Raw genomic sequence first — 20,371 nt, forward strand, 5'->3', positions numbered from 1 at the left:
TTTTGTCTCTTTCCCCTAAAAACTTGATCTTTCGTTTTAGCTCTTTATCTCTGAATCTCGAGCTTGTAGTAGAACCAAGCTTGAATCTTTCGTGATCACAAAGATTCGGAAGGGGATCTTCAGATTTGGGCTCTACTCATTTTGTCGGAGTCACTCATCTTTATGTCCAGATGGAGGAGAGAGAAGGAACCAACAACAACACCACCAGCTTGAACCACCAAGCTGCTGCTGCTTACCCGATGGACCCACCACGACCCGATAACCCTAACCCGTTCTCGGCCCCACCCACCACTTCTTCTGTTGGGAATGCTGCTCCTCCGTTCAGCTTAACAATGCCGACGGAGACAGCGTCCTCCGAGCAGAAGAAGAAGAGAGGGAGGCCGAGAAAGTATAATCCCGACGGGACTCTCGCAGTGACTCTTTCCCCGATGCCAATCTCCTCCTCTGTTCAGTTGACGTCGGGGTTACCTCCTAGGAAGCGAGGAAGAGGGCGTGGCAGGTCTAGTCAATGGCTTAAGAAGCCTGAGATGTTCCAATTCGACAGAAGTCCTGGTATTATTATGTCTCTCCTACTTTCGATGTTGTGTCTGTTCAGAACTAGAAATGTAGCAGTTTTGTTAGTTATGTGACTCACATGGATCTATTTTGGAATAAGAAGTGAACTGTTGAGTCACAAGTGAGAAAAGGCTAAGACTTTAGCTTAATGTCTTTGTTGGTTGTGTCAGCTTTGGTTTTGACTTGTCTGGAATCAGTTGAAACCAGTTTTGCAGGTGTAGGAACTGCGGCAGATTTTGTCGGCGCTAACTTTACACCTCATATGCTCACAGTTAACGCAGGAGAGGTATGATGATCATAGTCTTAGGCACTGGGGATCACACATTCGAATATCTTACCTATGATCAATCAGTGAACACTGCTGCTTGACAAATGGATTTGTGCAGGATGTGACGATGAAGATAATGACATTCTCTCAACAAGGATCTCGTGCTATCTGCATCCTTTCAGCAAACGGTCTCATCTCCAATGTTACGCTGCGTCAAACTACTACATCCGGGGGTACTCTAACTTACGAGGTCTAACTTCTCTCTTCTTTTGTCTATACGGTTTTGCTTCAAATGTTTTATTTGGGGGTTGTGTTTTTATTGTGATCATCAGGGTCGTTTTGAGATACTCTCTTTGACGGGTTTGTTTATGCAAACTGACTCTGGAGGGACTCGAAGTAGAGCTGGTGGTATGAGTGTTTGTCTTGCAGGACCAGATGGTCGTGTCTTTGGTGGAGGACTCGCTGGTCTCTTTCTTGCTGCTGGTCCTGTCCAGGTTGATTCTAAATTTTCAAGATCTTGTTCTTGTCTTGGACCTTTAGAGGATCTTACGTGTTTGGCATTGTCTTATATTACACAGGTTATGGTAGCGACTTTTGTAGCGGCTCAGGAGCAGTCACACCTACAGTTAGCAAAAGAAAGACGGCAAAGATTCGGAGCTCAACCACCACCTTCTATCTCCTTTAACATCACAGCAGAAGAAAGAAAAGCGAGATTCGAGAGGCTTAACAACTCTGTTACCGTACCTGCACCAACTCCTTCGTTTCCACATGATAACACAGGGAACGCGGTTCACAGTTACTACACAAACTCGGTTAACCACGTCAAGGATCCTTTCTCTTCCATCCAAGGAGGAGGAGGTGGTGGAGGAGGAGGAGAAGATGAGGGGGAAGAGGATGAAGGAGATGGCGATGAGTTAGAAGGTGAGGATGAAGAATTTGGAGAATCTGACAACGAGATTCCGAGCTGATGATCATTTGCTGTGTTTATTTTCATGGGATTTGTTATGGGAGTGATGGGTTTTCAGGTTTTGGTTGATGGGTTTATTAACACATACTGGTTAGAAGATGCTATCATTAGGTTTCTCTCCTCTTGTGATTGTTGTAGTAGCCATATCAGAAAACAAACTTACTGTTGCAGAACATTCTCATTCAAGAAAGTTCTCTCTTTCCTTTTTCAAATTTAAATGTTTCAAATATTATATATGGCTTTTATCTCTAGATGGCTTTTAAACATCTAAAGTGAACAGGGGACCGTGAAATGCAACATAGGAGCATCTTGGTCAGAAGGTTCATCATCTAGTGGAGCTGCATGGATCCTTAGAGACAGTAATGGCTCAGTGATGCTACATAGTCGTAGACAATATTCTGGCATTGGGTCTAATAGAGAAGCGGAATTCTGGGTTATACTATGGGCAGTAGAGGGTATGAGAAGCACTAACCAACAGAACATTACTTTTGAGGCGGATTTCGAACAAGCGAGAGTGGTATTCCTCAATCCTAATAGATTTCCGTCACTAAGAAGCCTCTCCTCTACAATTCTAGCCCTGTTGAGTGACTTGGAATCGTGGCGTTTTGCACACGTAAACACTTCAAGGAACTTCCCTGCAACTAGGATCGCTGCTAGTGTGACGAGAGATAATCGAACACAGTCCTACGTTGCTAGAGGAGGTCCTTACTGGCTCTCCCAAACGCTCAACGAAGAGAAGCGACTTGGTTAATACTTAATAGCTTTCTCATTTTTATTCCTTTATGGCCATCTGTTACGGTACCTACTGGTATCAGGCCTTTCTTTTTCTAAACTTAATGCCTTTTCTTTCAGTTCTTGTGTTCTAGTTGGGATGTTGATCACTGTTATCACATTCTCTCAATACAATGAAATTTTCAGTGTTAAAAAAAAAAAAAACATCTAAAGTGAAAAAGAATACATAAACATAACTGTGAAATTTTTATTACAGAACTACTTGCATAAAACCACAAATTTCAATTCTAATGAAAAGCTATTAATCACCAAAACTGAAAGCCACTCTAAACACTTGACCAAAACGTACAGAGCTGGTTTATGAAAATAAAATCTGATCATAAATTCATAATGAAGAAATAATTATGCTGCGTAATCATTCAGTATGGCAGTATGGCACCATAATAGTTAGACCAAAAACGTACAGAGCTGGAGAGTCTTTTCTTAATAATCTGGTTGTATCCAAAAGTATGGTTAATCCCATGTCTACTATGGAATAAATTTGGTATGGTTATTATATAAATATTTGTCATGATTTTGGATTTTCAAGCAAGAGGAAAAGGAATTACTAGTTGAAATATAAAATCCGAGAAATTCAACGTACAAGTAACAAGACGACTAAAACCAAATGTTACGAGGACAGGTTCGACCTTTGTCAACTACAACCACACCTCAAAGTTTCTTACAACCCAACCACAGTTCAAAACTCCTCATCACAGATTCAATCAACTCGGAGCGGTTTTTACTTAACATCAATCAGTTCGACTTCAAACGACAGCCAAGCGTTAGGAGGAATCTGGCCACCAGCACCGCGAGAACCGTACCTGTGAATCACATCCCATCAAAAGTTTAGAAACAAAACAATCACAATCAAGAAAACAAGCTGACTAGGACCAAGATGATTTATACCCCATTGATGGAGGAATTGTAAGCTTTCTTTTCTCACCAACACGCATTCCTGTGGAATTCAAATAAAAAAACTTGCAATTAAAAAACAACAAGATGTACATATTGAACAAAGTGATGAGAATCAGAGTAAGAAATTTAGATGTTACCATTAACGCCTACATCCCATCCCTTGATGACTTCTCCACGACCTGCATGTTCCAACAAGCGCATAAGTATCTAGTATCATTCACAAGATTAACCAATTTCTTTTGCATCTAATCAAAAATACCAACCTAGCTTGAACTTAAAAGGTGCTTTTCCGATGTTGGAATCGAAGATCTTCCCATTCTTCTGAAGCTTTCCAATATAACGGACACTGACCTGCACTCAGAAACAATATAATGAGAGCTCGGAATAGCTAACACAACACATTGATGCAATCTAATAAACTGCATCCAAACAAAGCCGACAAAGACCATTTGGTAGAGTTCACCACTACTTAAGGCTCTGGTTGGTCTTATTAGACATTGGTGTGGATTCTTTCAAAAACCCACATTTTATTACACTACCACCTTGTCGAAAATCTACGTGGCATATATGCAGTAACCATATATGCACACTATATCAGTATACCTGCTTTCCAGGAGTAGCTTGCTTGCCGTTGGGTTTGCCCAATTTTAACTCCTCAACAACGAGCCCATTTGGGTATGTCTGTTCTTGAGAAGCCTTGGAGTTCTCGACTGTAGCTTTCTCACTTGTGTTCTTCTGCTTATTTTTCTTCTCAGCAGATTTATCTGGGGTCTTAGAGCTTTGACTCCTGTAAAAGCACATAAAATTCCTAGATGAGAAAAGGTCTGGAAGAACCTTTGTACAAAGCCATCTCTTCTTTGTGGCACAATGCTTGTAATAATAATCACTCAAATTTGTACTATATATTTCACAAATTTGTATTATCCAAAAGATTCCTTATATCAAGAAATAAGAGTTCTCACATGGCATTGTTTTTGGTTTCGTTTTGAGCTTTCTGGCTTGAAGAAGTTTGGGTGGTTTCCTTCTTCTTCAGCACACTGCACGTCTCAACTTTCTCATTTGAGGTACTTTCGCCTTTCTTCTTCTCCTTCTGATTTTTCTTCTTTTTATTCTTGTTTTCACTGGAAAAAAAAAAAGATAGAAACAATTTCATATTCCTCGACATATGATATTGTCACTGTACTCAGCGTCAGATAAAGATCAAAGAGAGGGGGTACCTTTCTTGTCCACCATCTTGCTCAGAAGCCTTGGCCTTCCGTTTCTTGTTGCTACCTTGTTCGTCAACATCTGAGTTCATCTTCTCACCAGACTTATTATTCTCTTTGGGAATGGGAAAACCATCTTCATCTTCGCTCTCCAGATCTGAAGCATGGGCACTCTCTTTGACACCAATCTGTTTATTTGCGTTCTTATCTTTGGCAGCTTGACTCTTCTTCTTGGATCGTTTATTCTTTTTATCTTCGGCAGGCTTCTCTTCATCCTCTTCTATCTCCTCAATCACAACTAGAAAAAATACAATTCACTTTGCTTTAACATTACAAAGGAAAGATAACAAAACCATGCAGCACATGTACATATTATAACCACAAATGTACACAGAAGCCACACTAGCACATAAATTCACGTTTCAAACATCTTATAACACATCTTTATGAGAGGGTCAAGGCGAAAAGCAACCACACAAAGCTAAAACCAAAAAAAAAACACTAAAATTCTATTGGAAATGGATTAAGCTATGTGGTAAAACAAAAGGTACCTCCGCTGTTTGGGACAGAAGACTGGCGATACATTTCGAGATTGCGATCAAGAAAGTCCTCAAATTTATCCATCTGATCCTCATCCATGTCATCTTCATCCTCTTCACTATCATAGTCAGAAGACTCTTCAGACCCCATTTCAGCAATCTCCATACCATCTCTAATAATAATGTCGTAATGAAAACTTTAAAGACTAGAGGAACAAAAAGAAAACAAGAAAGCATCAGCTAATAACACAAGTAAAGGATACGAATCATCTTCGTCCTGCTCATACTCCTCATCGTCATCATATTCCTCCAAGAATCCAGAAAGGTGGATGCTTCTGTCACCAGTCACCGAGAACTCAACGGTCTCGTCATCGTCCTCAAACTCAAGATTCAGAGGGCAACACTCGGTTTTGTTAGGCAGCAGTGAGCACAAGTAAATGGGTGTGTTTCCTGCTACGGAACACTGGATCACACTCTTCTCTTTGCCCAAACCCGAGCCTAGAGTTGCCTGAACGGCAGCAAAAGCAACACAACATACAAACATCAACACTCGCAGCTCCCGAATTAGTCTCAACGAGCTATACAAGATTGTATACCTGAGTGAGGTGAAGCTTCCCTTGTTCGTTTTTGGGATGGAAAGCTTGAGGCTTTCCAGGTTTCACTTCTAGTCCTGCAAAAGTAAACACAAATCAGAACTAAGAATCCTTGTTCAGGGAAACGGCGAGAAACTTACCCCAGAAACCCATTTTCTTCAAGACGGCGATAAAACTCCCTTGGATTGAAACGGCAACTAGTTTTGAAGAAGGTTTAAAACCCTAGTATGGGGGTTTTGCAGACGCTTTATAAGATGAGCGGTTGTCGAGGTTTTTCGGTTACGAGAAATTTTTAACTGAACCGTTCCTGATCATTTGGGCTTTACTGAGTTTTAGCGAGGCCCAAAATAGGTCTTAGATTTGAAATCGGAGACCAATTCTCTCAGATATCAATTTTTTTTTTTAGTTTTTGTCGTAAAAATAGCATTAAAAACAATTATCAAATTTCTTTTTTTTAAAAAAAAAATTTAATATTTATTTTTATTTTGTTTTAATTTGAAACCATATCCCCAGAACCCCACCCTTTAAGTCTAAATCTTAAGTCTAAATTAGTTAATTATAGGGTAAAAATGTATTTTTATTCTTTAATAAAACTTATTTTGATCATTTTCTTCTTTGAGGTCTATTTTTGTGACAAAATTTTTTAAAAAAATATCCTAGAGAAGTTCTCTAAATTTATCTTAGTCTGGTTTTAGTATAAGGGAAAACTGAAAAAAAACGCTCTCAACTTTTACTTGTTTCTTTGACAGGTTTTAAACTTCCGTAATGAAAAAAGAATAAACTAAATTTTGAAAATATAAAAAAATAGTGGAAACATAAGTATAACTATTTATATGCTTAAAATTCTTTTAAACAATAGTGAAATCATATTTTATTTTATGTTATAGCTGAGGATAGAATACTCATTATGACCATTTAATTAGTCTAGAAATCGGATACTACATATTATATATATATATATATATATATATATATCATTAGTATAAAACACAAACAAAACTTTCTTGTATATATATATATATATATCATTATATATATATATATATATATATATATATCATTAGTATAAAACACAAACAAAACTTTCTTGTATATTCTATCTTAACTAGAACTAGAATTTGATCCGCGCTTTAAAGCGCGAGATTATTTTTTGCTAACATATTTATGAATTCATATACTAATATGTTTAGATCTAGACGTGTGTTTTTTGTTTGGTTCTAATTTTTTTTAGTTTGATTCCGGTTGGGAAAAATGCATATTTCAACATGAACTATATGCGTCGTGCCTTTTACTTCCCAAACTTTGCAGTAGTGCGTATTCTATACTGAACTGAAAAAAAATTAAAAAAAAAAATACTACATAAACTTTGCGCATTGTGCCTTTTCATTCCCAAACTTTATGGAAATGCATAATACATACTGAACTAAACAAAATTCAAAAATACCATATAAACACTCAAAATCGTGCTTATATATGTTGACCGTTAAAGGTGTTAGTCAACCGTTAAAGGTGTTAGTCATCCGTTAATTATCAAACGACGTCATTTTGAATAAATTCTGTAAAATTAAAATTTAAAATACTACATAAACTCTCAAAATCGTGCTTATATATTGACTGTTTAGTCATCAATTAACTTTTCAAAACAACATCATTTTGATAAATTTTGTAAAATTTAAAAATACTATATAAACTCTCAAAACCCTTGTTATATATATTGACCATCAAAAGTGTTAGTCATTTGTTAATTTATCAAAACGATGTCATTTTGGATAAATTCTATAAAATTAAAAAATTAAAAATACTAAATGAACTCTTTAAATCGTGCTTTAATATATATTGACCATCAAATGTGTTAGGCATCCATTAATTTATCAAAATGACATCATGTTGGATAAATTTTGTGAAATTAAAAATTAATTTTTTGACTCTTACACTGGTGTTAGTTGAACTGATGACGTCGTTTTGATAGATTAACGTCAATTTGATAAATTAACGGTGAATAACACCTTTGGCGGTCATGAAATATATAAGCACGAGTAGAGTTCATGTGGTATTTTTAAATTTTAATTTCACATAATTTATCCAAAATGACGTCGATTTGATAAATTAATGGATGTCTAACACCTTTGACGATCAATATATATATATACAAGCACGATTTGAGAGTTCATATAGTATTTTTGAATTTTTGTTTAGTTCATCATGAATGCACTACTATAAAGTCCCGGAATGAAAAAGCATAACACATAAAATTCATATAGTATTTTTAATTTATTTTTTAGTTCAGTATGAAATACGCACTACTTCAAAGTTCGGGAAAAAAAGCACGATGCATAAGTACAGGTTGAAATAAGCCATTTTCCCAATTTCAGTTTGGTTTTCATTTTCCCCCGGTTCAATAGATATAGAAACTGTTGAGTTATTTACGAATTTGAGTTTTGTTTAGTTCAGATAACAATGTTAGAAACCCATTAAAATTTTGAGTTCAATTTGGTTATGGTTTGATTCTTGCTATTTGGATTATTTCGAATAAGATGTCGCATAACTCGGATAAATTTAGATATTTTGGATAAACATTATTCAGGTGATTCGGTTATATTGGAAATTAAGATAATTTTAAATATTTCGAATAAAAAGTAATAGGGTAATCTAGTTTTTTGGGCAGTCCGGTTTATAGGTAGTAGTTTTAGAATATAAACTGTATATTGGATATTCAGTACCCATTTGGTTTTCAGTTTGGTTCCGGTTTGATTTTAGTTTTATTTTTCCCGAAATATAAGAACCCCTCAAATATTTGTAAACATTGATTCAGTGTTGGTTTTGTTTTAATACTACATTTTCGGTTCTTGATTTAGTTAGAATAACCTAATATGAACCAATATATATTTAAGAGAAATATAGCCTTAAGAATACTTACATTCTCATATGCTAAGATGAATTTTATAGTTTCTCATGATGTTGAATTGTATCATTTTATATGTGTAGCACTTCTACGTGTATCATCTAACTTGTTTTGAAAGATTTACACCTATAACCTGTTTTAAAACCAATCTTATCTCTTATTCTCTCTGTTTCATATTAAATGTCACTTTAGCATTTTTTTCTTGTTACAAAAAGAGTGTCATTTTAGAATTTCAATGCAATTTTTAGCTTAAAATTAATTACAAATGCATTAATTTTATAAATAATTTCATTTATCTCAAATACTATTGGTTGAATATGTGTAATTAATAAGAACTTTAATGCATTTCAATCATTTTCTTAATTTGTGCGAAAAATGTCAAAGTGACATTCTTTATGAAACTGAGGGAGTAGAACATAATTAAGTACACAGCTTTATAACTAAACCATGTCTTTAAAATTTTATTAAAAGTATTTTTTAACATTTCATTAAGAGCATGTTTGACTATATTGTTACTGTTTCAATTAAGTGTCGTTGTAGAGTAAAATTTTCGTTTTAAGATAAGTATCGTTTTATAATTTCAATATAAAATTTATTGATTTTTTATTCAAATCTATTTTTCTATTGGTTGAAATGTGGTTAGATGTATTGGTAATAATGTTTTTATTTCGGAAATATACAAAACTAAATGTTTTATTAATCTCTGTGTCCAAATCTAAAACGATACTCTCTCTGTTCCTAAAAGAAAGATTTTATTGACTATTCATGCATATTAAGAATATAATAAATGTTTACAATTAAATTTATCGTTTGTTTCACTATACATTTTCCAATAACCATCAACCGATAGTAATTAATCAATTCAAATATTTTCAATTATTTTTTTCTTAAAAGCATACAATTTATCAACATTAACTACTAAAATTAACTTAAAATTCTAGAAAATTTATTATTTTGGAACAAAAAATAATTCGATAAAATCCTCATTTTAGGAACAGAGGGAGTAATTAAAATGAAACGGAGGGAGTAACATTTTTTATCTATTAAAACAAATACACAATATTTTCGTGTGGATTTTGTTATAAATGAACCTACGTCTAAAATTTTATTGAATGTTTTAGCATTTCATTAAGAGAATGTTGAATATATTGTTACCTAACAACTAATTACTACTCAATCTTGTTTGTTATTTGGTTTTTGATTTAATTCCTAAAAATGTGCAACACAATATTACCAATTTACCATCTAATTTTAAGGAATTAAATTATTTCTTCCTAAAAATATATGATTCCTTTGCGTGTGTAGATTTGATTACTGACATTTGAAAATAGAAGCTTTAATTCATTACAATCAAACTACTCGAGCTTTCTTCAAATGTACAGAGACATGTAAACGTTTCGTTCATTGTTGCAAGCCTCAGTAAATGCAACGGAAAAGATTTTTTTTTAATTTGTAATTTGATTTTGACCTTTAGTAAAAAAACAAATATTATAAAACATATTTTCTTTCACATTTTCAAAGAACAAACACTGGAAACTGACGATTCTGAACATTATGTGTGGCCCACCATAATCCAAAAATTGATGATAAAACTACAATCAGTAACACTCGGTTAAATTTAAAACACATTCGCAGGGCTAGGTTTAATTTAAAAACAAAACTTTGTATTTAATACCAGTGGCATAAAGATGTAATTATTGTGAAAAAGTCTAGGGTAAGTACAAAATGTACTCTCCTTTTAATAGATTAGATTGTTAGTTTATATTCTAACAAGATGTCTTTAGTCTACTTGTAACTTTATTACAACTTATAGCCACGACTCTACGATTTACTTTTTTCTTATTTATGTGTCATAACCTATTCTACTTTTACTTTATGTTACGTCTTCGGAAGAATAAACTTTCCACCATATCTACAGTATTCTGCACAACGTACGATACATATTATAAGGAAATCACGAATATATGGAAACTTTCATATTTCAGTTAATCTCTTTTTTAAATCTACACTAAGTCTATCTTAAATCTCTCATAGTATCTTCTTTCCCACGATTTTCTCTTCCCACGAGATGAAAGAAAAATCTACATTGATACGTTTATATAATTAAAAACGAGGTGAAAGAAAAATCTACATTGATACATATACATATTAAATAAGTTGAGTGTAACGGTAAGTAAGACTTGGTTTAGTGGTTCGTGTTTTCTCACTTTGTGCCAAAAGCCTAGGTTCGAACCGCTAGTAATCAGTGTTTTAAATTTTTTATATTTTTTAAGTGAGTTTGGAAATTACGACTTTACCATCTTTTTCTTCAAAAGTGTTTGGTCGAGTTCTGAAACACATCTATGGTTTTTCAAGCTTTTTTCGTTTTTCACCATTTTTCTTTGCTTTATAATGTAAGGATAATAGATCTACATGTAAACATCAGATTTAGAACATCAAAACTTAACAAAATCACCAAATTGTTAAGTTTGTACTCACCCGTTTTCGTATAATACAATCAAATCATCATGAATCGCCATGTTCATCCACCATTGAACATTTACTGGGCCGCCGAATCGTTCAGGCGGACGTATTTTTGAACAAAGGTTTTACCTCTTCTGTGGATTTTTTTTTAACTTTGTGTTTTTACTTCTTCTTTTTTATTTTCTATGAAAACTTCAATCAATTTTAATTTGGTTAATTGAAAGGTATAATGGTATTAAAGAAAATATAAATTCAATTTACCTAAATAATCATCTACAAGTACTATCGGGACAAACTTAAGTTAAGAGTGTCCCTTTTTCCAGTTTTTCCTATAATATAATACAATATGGTTTAATTACATAAATAACTATTTTTAAAGAGTTTACCAACTACTTTGGTAAGAAACTCAAACAAATATCTAATAAAATAACGTTTATCATTAAATATAATTAATTTATATAGTTAAATTTAAAATTTTGAAGAATGTAATCATCTATCTATACTATTATTTATGAAGTGATTTTGCTTATTTGTCATTCTTTCCATGATTTTAGGTAATTTTGCTCACTTGTCATGTTTTAATTAGGTTTAAGCTGGGTCATTAATTTATTAATAGTTTTTTTCTGAGTCAATAATTTATTAATTTAAATTATATAACTATGAAATTTGTAACCATGTATATAATTATTTTGATATTGCTTATGTGTCATATTCTCCATGATTTTAGTTACTTTTGCTTATTTGTCATATTTTTATTAGGTTATAGCATAGTTATTAAATTATTATTAGTTTTTAGCTGAGTAATTAATTTATTAATTTAAATAATATAACTATAAACTTTGTAACTAGATATATAATTATTTTGATTGTGTTTATTTGTCACGTTCTCCATGATTTTACTTAAGTTTGCTATTTTTTCATGTTTTTATTAGGATTTAGCTAAGAGCAGGCCCAATGGTGTATCTAAGGAAAATTAATGGCATGGTTCTAACTAATTAAATGCTGAAAATTAAATCAGAATGAGAAAAATTAGGTAGATATGGTTCTAAATTTAGATGTTTTGGAACCACTTCTATGCCAATATGTGTCATTGTCTGATTGGTTTTTTTTTTACAAAAAAAACTCAATTGTTCTCTCTCTCTTTTTCTGATTTCGCGGAAAAATCTCTCTCTCTCTCTCTCTCTCTTTTCCTGATGAACCTCGGCGATTTTGCCAAAACGCTTTGTCTCTCTCGATCTGTTGAACCCGGGATTACAGAGAATCTCTTCGTGTATAAACCCTCTGAGGAGCTCTCCGGCAGCCATGGACGGCAGAGGTGCGTTTCTTCTTCAAACAACGAATTCGCCGGACCCTCTGGTTTCTCCGACGAGAAGAAATCTCACCCTGTTCCCCTCCCGGCGCTCTCTTACGATCAGGTGAACGGATCGGTATCTGGATCGGGTTCTGTTTCAAGCGTTAGCTCGTCTGGATCGGGTGAAGATTAGAGCCAACCCACTGCTCCTAGATTCGATTCAGGTGATCATCAAATTGGAATTTTTATTAGTTGGCTTAGTTTTTAGTTGACAAGAGTTGGATATGTCCTGGTAGATTGGGCGTTTGGTGCTAGGTTTCTCTCTAGGCTATGAATACTGCTCTCGTAAACCAGTAACCAGAGTTGCTTTGTGTGATGATGAGTTTGGCTATATGATGTTCGAAGTTTGTATTTTTTGATGGTTAGATCAAGATTGTAGGTTAATTTCACCTGCTATCTAGCTTAGTTGATCAAAAGTGAAGGTTAATTTCACCATTCACAATCTAGATTAAGGCAATTGAAATCACAAGTTTGTATAATGCTAGCTCTCTGATATGTTTGGAACAATTTTTTATGCAGTTCTTATAGTGAGGAAGGACGAGAAGGTGCTATTGAAGAGGTGAAGGTCATTTCTGACGATTACAACTCAAAGGAATATCTGAAGCAACTAAATCAGGTTTGTTTTAGATCACACCTTATCTTCTGGTAGTTAGCTTTCATTTACACTCTTGGTAGTTAGCTTTAATTTACTTAAGTGATCAATGCTTGGTAAAGTCTAGTTTCTTGGTAGTTAGCTTTAATTAGGACTGTCTTATCAAATTTAGTAACCTAATGTGATAAATGCTTGGTTGTTCTTCGATTAGGTAAGACTTTATTACTAACACCACACAATTGACACACTTAAACACACTCACACTGGTTATAAAAGAAAGCAAAACAGCTTGTCCTTCTTCATCTCTTTGTCTCTCCATTGCTCGTCCTTCTTCATCTCTTTGTCTCTCCATTGCTCGTCCTTCTCCATCTCTTTGTCTCTCCATTGCTCGTCCTTCTCCATCTCTTTGTTTCTTCATTGCTCGTCCTTCTCCATCTCTTTTCAAAAAAACTACTTAACTCTCTCCTTCTCCTTTCTCAACCAGAAAGTAGTAATGGATTCTTCAAATCCATTTACTCAGTCTTCCGGGTTCCTGGATCTGTTAACTAGCCAACAGTGTGATCCTGTCTCACACAGCGTAGCATTTAGAACTTCAGAAGTTCCTTTTTTAAGTTCCCAGTTGATTAATGATCCAACTCAAGCTGAAGAGCCAACTAAAGACAAAAGAGGGAGAAGGAAGTGGTCACAGAAGGAAGATGTGGTGCTCATAAATGCTTGGCTTAACACAAGCAAAGATCCGGTCACCGGGAATGAGCAAAAGGCTGGGTCCTTTTGGAAAAGAGTGGGAGCTTACTTCAACGCAAGTCCTCAGCTTGTTGGTGTGCCAGATAGAGAGGTTGGCAACTGTAAGCAAAGGTGGGCCAAGATCAGTGACCAAGTCTCCAAGTTTGTTGGCTCCTTATGTGCTGCAACAAGTCAGCAGTCTTCGGGGCAGAATGACAATGATGTAATGAAGCTTGCTAATGAAATCTATCACCATGATTACGGTGCCAAGTTCACACTGGAGCATTGCTGGAGGGAGCTAAAATATGAACAGAAGTGGGTGGCAACTTTCGGGACAGATAACAACAAGTCAAAAAGAAGGAAGGTTGAAGATGGCTCTCAAGCTTCTGTCCAGTCATCGAGCCATGTAGATGAAGAAGAGGCTCGTCCTGAAGGTGTGAAGAAGGCAAAGTCGAGGTTGAAGGCGCAACAGAGTGCCAAAGAGATGGAAGCAACCAACAGCAAGTCTGTGGAGAAGTTGCAAGGTCTGTTGGAGATAAGGAAGCTGGATCATGAACTGAAGAAGCAGGACTTTGAAATGAAGGACAAGCTTAATAAGCAACATATGTTGGAGACTCTCCTTGCTAAAAACGAGCCTCTTAGTGAGACTGAACTAGCTTTGAAGGACAAACTAATAAGTTATATGTTGTCTTAAGTGATAGAGTCAGTCTTTGGTGTCATTTTCTTGAGTCAGTTTGTTGTTGTCTTAAGTGATAAAGAATGGATGAATGATGTTGAGTCAGTTTGTTGCTTTGTATGTTTCTGATATTTGCTTCTATGTATTGATCCTTTGCTTGTGTCTTATGATTGTGTATCATGATCCTTCAATCAATAGTCTCTGTTTTTTGTTCTGTTTTTATTCCAGTTTGTGCTTATCTCTTTGGGATATATTTTCAGTTTGTGCTTAGTTTCATCTAACTTCTTCACTGGATGCTTAGTTGTGCTTAGTTTCAGTTTGTGCTTAGTTTCATCTCATTTGCTTTGTTGTTGTCTTAGGTGATAAATAACGGATGGAAGAATGGAAGAAAATGAGAAAATGGTGAAGAGAATTGTATTCCAATATTTGCTTTTGTTATTATCTTTGTTGTTGTCTTTGTTGTTGTCGAAGAATTGTTGTTATCTCATTTGATTTTGTTGTTGTCTCACTTTCTTGATTTTGCACCACAAATTGTATTCCAATATTTATTCACTTAGTTTACAATTGGATTCCATTATTTATTCACCAACTTTTCAATATTAATTCACTTACTTTAGAATTTAGAATTGTATTCCATTTAATTTGGCACCACAAATTGAAAACTTTTTAAAATTCCATATTCTAGCATTTTCATTGTACTCCATTCCATTTCCTAGCATTTTAAAACTTTTTAGAATTGTATTCCATTTCATTATGCACCTTCAATTTCTATACTAAACACGTCAACATTTGTCTATATATTTTACATTGCATAGCACAAAATTTATTACAAACCTGAGAATTCTCTCTATATCATCATCTTCTTCTATTCTTTACTAAGAATTTTCTATATCATCTTCTTCTTATTTTCTTTCCTTAAAATTATCTTATTCTATTCTTTACTAAAAAATGGCATCTTCTTCCTATGATATTTTTGAGCAAACCATCGAAGAAACGTTCGATTCAGCATTGAATGAAAGTATGGAACAAGCTTTCAATGAAGAATTCAAAAATCTTACCGTTCGTCAACAAGCAACCAAGCCAAAGAAAAAATGAGCCTATATTGACAGAGAACGTGAAGACGGTCACAACCGTCTATGGAATGATTATTTTTGTGAAAATGCAACATATCCTAATCATCTATTTCGACGCCGGTTTAGAATGAACAAGCCCTTGTTCATGCGTATTGTTACTCGACTCGCCAATGAAGTTTCATTCTTTCAACGAAGAAGAGATGCTACCGGAAGGCTCGGTCTATCTGGACTACAGAAGGCCACAACAGCAATTCGTATGATGGCATATGGCTGTGCCGCTGATGCAGTTGACGAATACCTCCGTCTTGGTGAAAGTACTGCAATGTCATGCTTAGAAAATTTTGTTGAAGCAATCATATATTTATTCGGAGATGAATATCTCAGAACACCGACACCACAAGATCTCCAACGACTACTCGATGTTGGAGAGATGCACGGTTTTTCCGGGATGATAGGAAGCATCGACTGTATGCCTTGGGAGTGAAAGAATTGCCCAACCGCTTGGAAAGGACAATATACACGTGGATCTGGAAAACCTTCAATCGTGTTAGAGGCAGTCGCTTCACACTATCTTTGGATATGGCACGAGTTTTTTGGACCTCCAAGTACCTCAAACGATATCAATGTTCTTGATAAGTCACCGGTTTTTGATGATATATTACAAGGTCGAGCTCCAAAAGTGAATTTCTTTGTCAACGGACACGAGTATGATTTGGCTTACTATCTGACCGATGGTATTTATCCGAACTGGTCAACTTTTATCCAATCTATTTCACTTCCCCAAACACCAAAAGCATCCTTATTTGCTACATTACAAGAATCTGTCCGTAAAGATGTCGAACGTGCTTTTGGAGTCTTGCAAGCTCGATTTGCCATTGTTAAAAACCCGGCTCTTATTTGGGATAAGCGAAAAATCGGCAAGATTATGAGAACATGTATCATATTGCACAATATGATAGTGGAAGACGAACGAGATGGTTACACTCAATTTGATGTATCAGAATTCGCACAAGCGGAATCAAACCGAAGTTCGCATGTGGATTTCATGTATTCTAAAGATATGCCTTCTAATATGTGCAATTTGATGGCAATTCGAACTCGACTTCGTGATCGCAACATACATGAACAATTGAAAAATGATTTGGTTGAGCATATATGGCGTAAATTTGGTACAACGCAAAATGAATATTAATTGTTTAGTTTAGTTTATGATTTCTCAATCTATGTTATATGTTTTATGTCAAGTTAATTTCAATTTTATGTAATTCAATAATTATAATTTTTTTAGTATAGCTTGTGAGGCAAGTAATCTATTATTGCAAATTTTCCTTTTTTTGAAATTTAGAACCTTTCATTGGTTCTACCATTAGAGAGGTTGAAATTAACCAAGTATCTAAAATGTTTAATTTGATTAATTTTACTTAAAAAATTGATTTAGAACTCTAATGAAGGATCTATTGTTGGAGATGGTCTAAGTCATTAATTTATTATTAGTTTTCTTTCAGTCATTAATTTATTAATTTAAATAATATAACTATTTCAAGATTTGTAATTAGATATATAATTTTTAAATAAATTTTGTAACTTTGATAAGTTAGAACCAATTCTTATTATTCGGCTTTAAAATCATATTTGTTATTGGTAATTTAAAATTACTGGAAGTGGAACATAATCTATCTTTTATTATAATTTATAGTTTAATGATAATATAGATAATGTATATGTTAGGCATGGGCGTTCGGTAGACCGTTTGGTTTCGGTTCGGGTGATTCAAATTTTTGGATTTTCGGTGTTATGCTCAGAAGTACCATTCGGGTTTTACTAATTATCGGATCGAATTCGGTTCGGTTCCTTCCGGGTTTGATTCGGATCAGATGTAACCAATGTTTAAAATTGTCCAAAAATATAAGTTTTAAACCTCAAAAATTGACAATTTTGTTTTCAAAATATATAAATTGTTTGCAAATCTAATTAAAAATTAGTTAAACTATCTAAATTAACTAAAAAGTATTCAAAATAACAATTAAAACAAACTAAAAAAATATTTTTAATATTCTAAAATATCTAAATCATCTAAAAATATATAAAAATATTAATATATTTAACTAATTTCGGATATCTTCGGATCCTAGTTCGGATTTCGGTTCGGTTTGGATTATAACCAAACACCAATGTACTAAGCTCATAAGTCCCGTTCAGTTATTTTTGTATAACAGTTTGGATTCGGTTTCGGTTTTTCCGGTTCAGATTTAAGTAGGTACTTCGGGTTGAGGTAAAAACGCTCAAGCCTTGTATAAGTGATATTTATCTTAGTCTATCTTGTATTATAGTTATAGTAGTATGTAAATGCTAATACCAGAATTATGATGCCGACTTTATCTTAGTATCCATCTTAATAATGTATTATAATTATTTGCCAACTCTATGCTATGAAAGTATATATTCTCATCATACTTTTGATGGGAAATACACACAAAACTTACAAAACTTCATTTTTAAATAATATGAAACACTTTCAAATGTTGTCTTTTCCATTTCACTTTTTCTTATTAGAGTTATTGAGTCGGCTAAAGATTACTATAAAATTAAACTAAAGGTGTTGATACTTTAGAATCATGAAAAAGTCAAAATTTGTTTCAATTGAATTGGTATTGATGCCGTTGAAATATATTAATTTATTTCATTTTTGATTCACATTAATTATATGATTTAGTGTTAGTCACTTATTTGAAATTTAATTTGTAGGAAACTAGGAGTCATGCTTCTATTGAAAAATATTCTTTTGGCGACTTGTTTTTTGGTAATTTTCTATACACGTTATCTCAACGGGATTCTTTTATTCTGCATAATTTCACTTTCGGTGATTATACCATAAAATATAAAAAGACTCCTCTGCTTTTAAAGATAAATTTATATATAATAACCAAAATCATACCGTGTGATGATTTTCCAAAAGAGTCAACAAATAATGATTTCAAAGAATTTAAAGAAATATAGGGACGTCAATATGAAAATGAATTTTTAGTCGGTATATTTTCTATATCATATTTTATTTTTATTGATGTGTCTTATTTATGATATGTTTGTTCACAAGTTCTTCTTTCTAATGTCGTGTGTTTTAGATATTATTGGCGAAGTTGTGAATGTTGAACATTTGAAATATCTCATTGCAAAAGGAAGATCTTTAACTAAGTTAGAATTGACTATTCGTGACACAATGTAAAATTTTTCAGAGTTTAGAGGTTGATTGTTTGTAGTTTTTAGATTAGTTTTTGGTTTTTGTTTTCTCAAAACTCATTTTTCTTCCAATCAAGTTTTAGCTTTTAGTTTTTGTTTTTGTAAAAACCATTTCAATTGCCAATCAAGCTTTCTAACAAATAGATTCCCTAAAATTTAGGGAAACTAATTTTTGAAAAGTTTAACTAATTTATGAAGAAAAACCAAAAACCAACTTTTGTTAGCTTTTATGAACAAAAACGAATTTTGATGTTTTTTTAAGAAACTACTACATTTTTATTTAATTAATAATTAATAAATAATATTTTCATAAAGATAAAATTATCATACAATTTATTTTTACTTTAGATATCATTTAAATAATAATGTAAAAAAATTTATTTGTATTTCATATCTCTAAAATAAATTTATATATTTTATAAATAATATTAATTAATTTTAAAATTAGTTATTAATGTCTATAAATAAAATAATTGTATATTTTTAATAATTATTAGTCACATTAAAAATAACTAAAAATTAGAAAACATGATATGTTTTATTCATACTATATATTTTATAAATAATATTAATTAATTTTAAAATTAGTTATTAATGTCTATAAATAAAATAATTGTATATTTTTAATAATTATTAGTCACATTAAAAATAACTAAAAATTAGAAAACATGATATGTTTTATTCATACAATATATTGTATTAATCTTGAAAAATAAAAATAGCCATTCATCTTTAAGAAAATATAAATAATTTAAAATTTTATTATTAGTTTCAAAATTTTGAGTATTTTTATTTTGTATAATTTATAATATATATATATATATATAAGAAAAACTATTGCTATTCAAGTTTTTTAAAAATTAAAAATAATTTATATAAGAAAAATTTCTAAGTAGTTTCAAAATTTTAAATATTTTTATTTTTGTATAATTATATATATTTTATTTATATTTTCTATAATATAATTTTTAATATAATAATTAAAATATGGTATTGCGTTTTATTTTAAATAATAATCACAATATTTTGATAAATTTTAATTGTAATTCTAAATATTTATTGTTATTTTGCTGTATTATTTTAAAGTAATGTATTAATTAATATTTAAAAAATAAATAAAATATAGCAAAACCAAAATCAAAATCTAGAAACCAAAAATCAGAAACCAAAAGCTGAAAAGCTAAAACCAAAATCTAAAAACCAAAAGCTAAAATCTAAAACCCAAAAACTAAAACTAGAAACTATTGAAACTATCATCACTTAATTTAATTAATATTGTTCTATTATTATGACATGACACCAATTTAAATTTTTAATATTTAGTGATACATGTTTAACATGGACATTGGGTCTTGTATGCAAACCAAGTATCAGATCTTTAAACTGATCATGAAAATCACGATAATATGTATTATTGAGTTTTATTCAAGTTCTCTCCATAGTTCTATGTGGTCAAGAACATATACTAATAAAATAAAGATTTTTTTAAAAATTAAACTCTTTAATATTAAAAGAAACTCATTTAAATTGAGATTCAA

At 32.5% G+C, this 20,371-nt stretch overlaps 3 protein-coding genes across 3 annotated transcripts; 2 read left to right on the forward strand and 1 right to left on the reverse strand.

Annotated features, from left to right (window-relative positions):
- LOC106307341 (AT-hook motif nuclear-localized protein 3-like) lies at positions 1-1,995 on the forward strand. Its single transcript, XM_013744273.1, has 5 exons — positions 1-552; positions 753-841; positions 942-1,073; positions 1,156-1,317; positions 1,402-1,995. Exons 1-5 carry the CDS (start codon positions 171-173, stop codon positions 1,789-1,791), a joined length of 1,155 nt encoding a protein of 384 aa, XP_013599727.1. The 5' UTR covers positions 1-170; the 3' UTR covers positions 1,792-1,995.
- LOC106331737 lies at positions 1,837-2,541 on the forward strand. Its single transcript, XM_013770145.1, has 2 exons — positions 1,837-1,848; positions 2,071-2,541. The coding sequence occupies exons 1-2, from the start codon at positions 1,837-1,839 to the stop codon at positions 2,539-2,541; spliced, it is 483 nt and encodes a 160-aa protein (XP_013625599.1).
- A 570-nt stretch (positions 2,542-3,111) lies between these two features.
- LOC106322889 (peptidyl-prolyl cis-trans isomerase FKBP53-like) lies at positions 3,112-6,057 on the reverse strand. Its single transcript, XM_013761039.1, has 11 exons — positions 5,957-6,057; positions 5,820-5,893; positions 5,487-5,731; positions 5,236-5,396; positions 4,697-4,982; positions 4,442-4,600; positions 4,083-4,266; positions 3,743-3,830; positions 3,617-3,658; positions 3,471-3,519; positions 3,112-3,385 (listed from the first exon to the last, which is right to left on the reverse strand). The coding sequence occupies exons 1-11, from the start codon at positions 5,967-5,969 to the stop codon at positions 3,304-3,306; spliced, it is 1,383 nt and encodes a 460-aa protein (XP_013616493.1). The 5' UTR covers positions 5,970-6,057; the 3' UTR covers positions 3,112-3,303.
- Positions 6,058-20,371: the final 14,314 nt, after the last annotated feature.

This window comes from Brassica oleracea, chromosome C1 (genome assembly GCF_000695525.1).
Source record: "Brassica oleracea var. oleracea cultivar TO1000 chromosome C1, BOL, whole genome shotgun sequence".
Classification (NCBI taxonomy): Eukaryota; Viridiplantae; Streptophyta; class Magnoliopsida; order Brassicales; family Brassicaceae; genus Brassica; species Brassica oleracea.

Coding starts and splice junctions, on each gene's coding strand:
- LOC106322889 (XM_013761039.1), bottom strand. Junction 5,397..5,486: donor GAGCAGGACGAAGATGATTC/GTATCCTTTACT, acceptor CATTATTATTAG/AGATGGTATGGAGATTGCTG. Junction 3,520..3,616: donor ATGGGATGTAGGCGTTAATG/GTAACATCTAAA, acceptor TGAATTCCACAG/GAATGCGTGTTGGTGAGAAA.
- LOC106307341 (XM_013744273.1), top strand. CDS start 171: ATGGAGGAGAGAGAAGGAACCAACAACAACACCACCAGCTTGAACCAC. Junction 553..752: donor CCAATTCGACAGAAGTCCTG/GTATTATTATGT, acceptor GTCTGGAATCAG/TTGAAACCAGTTTTGCAGGT. Junction 1,074..1,155: donor GGGGTACTCTAACTTACGAG/GTCTAACTTCTC, acceptor TGTGATCATCAG/GGTCGTTTTGAGATACTCTC.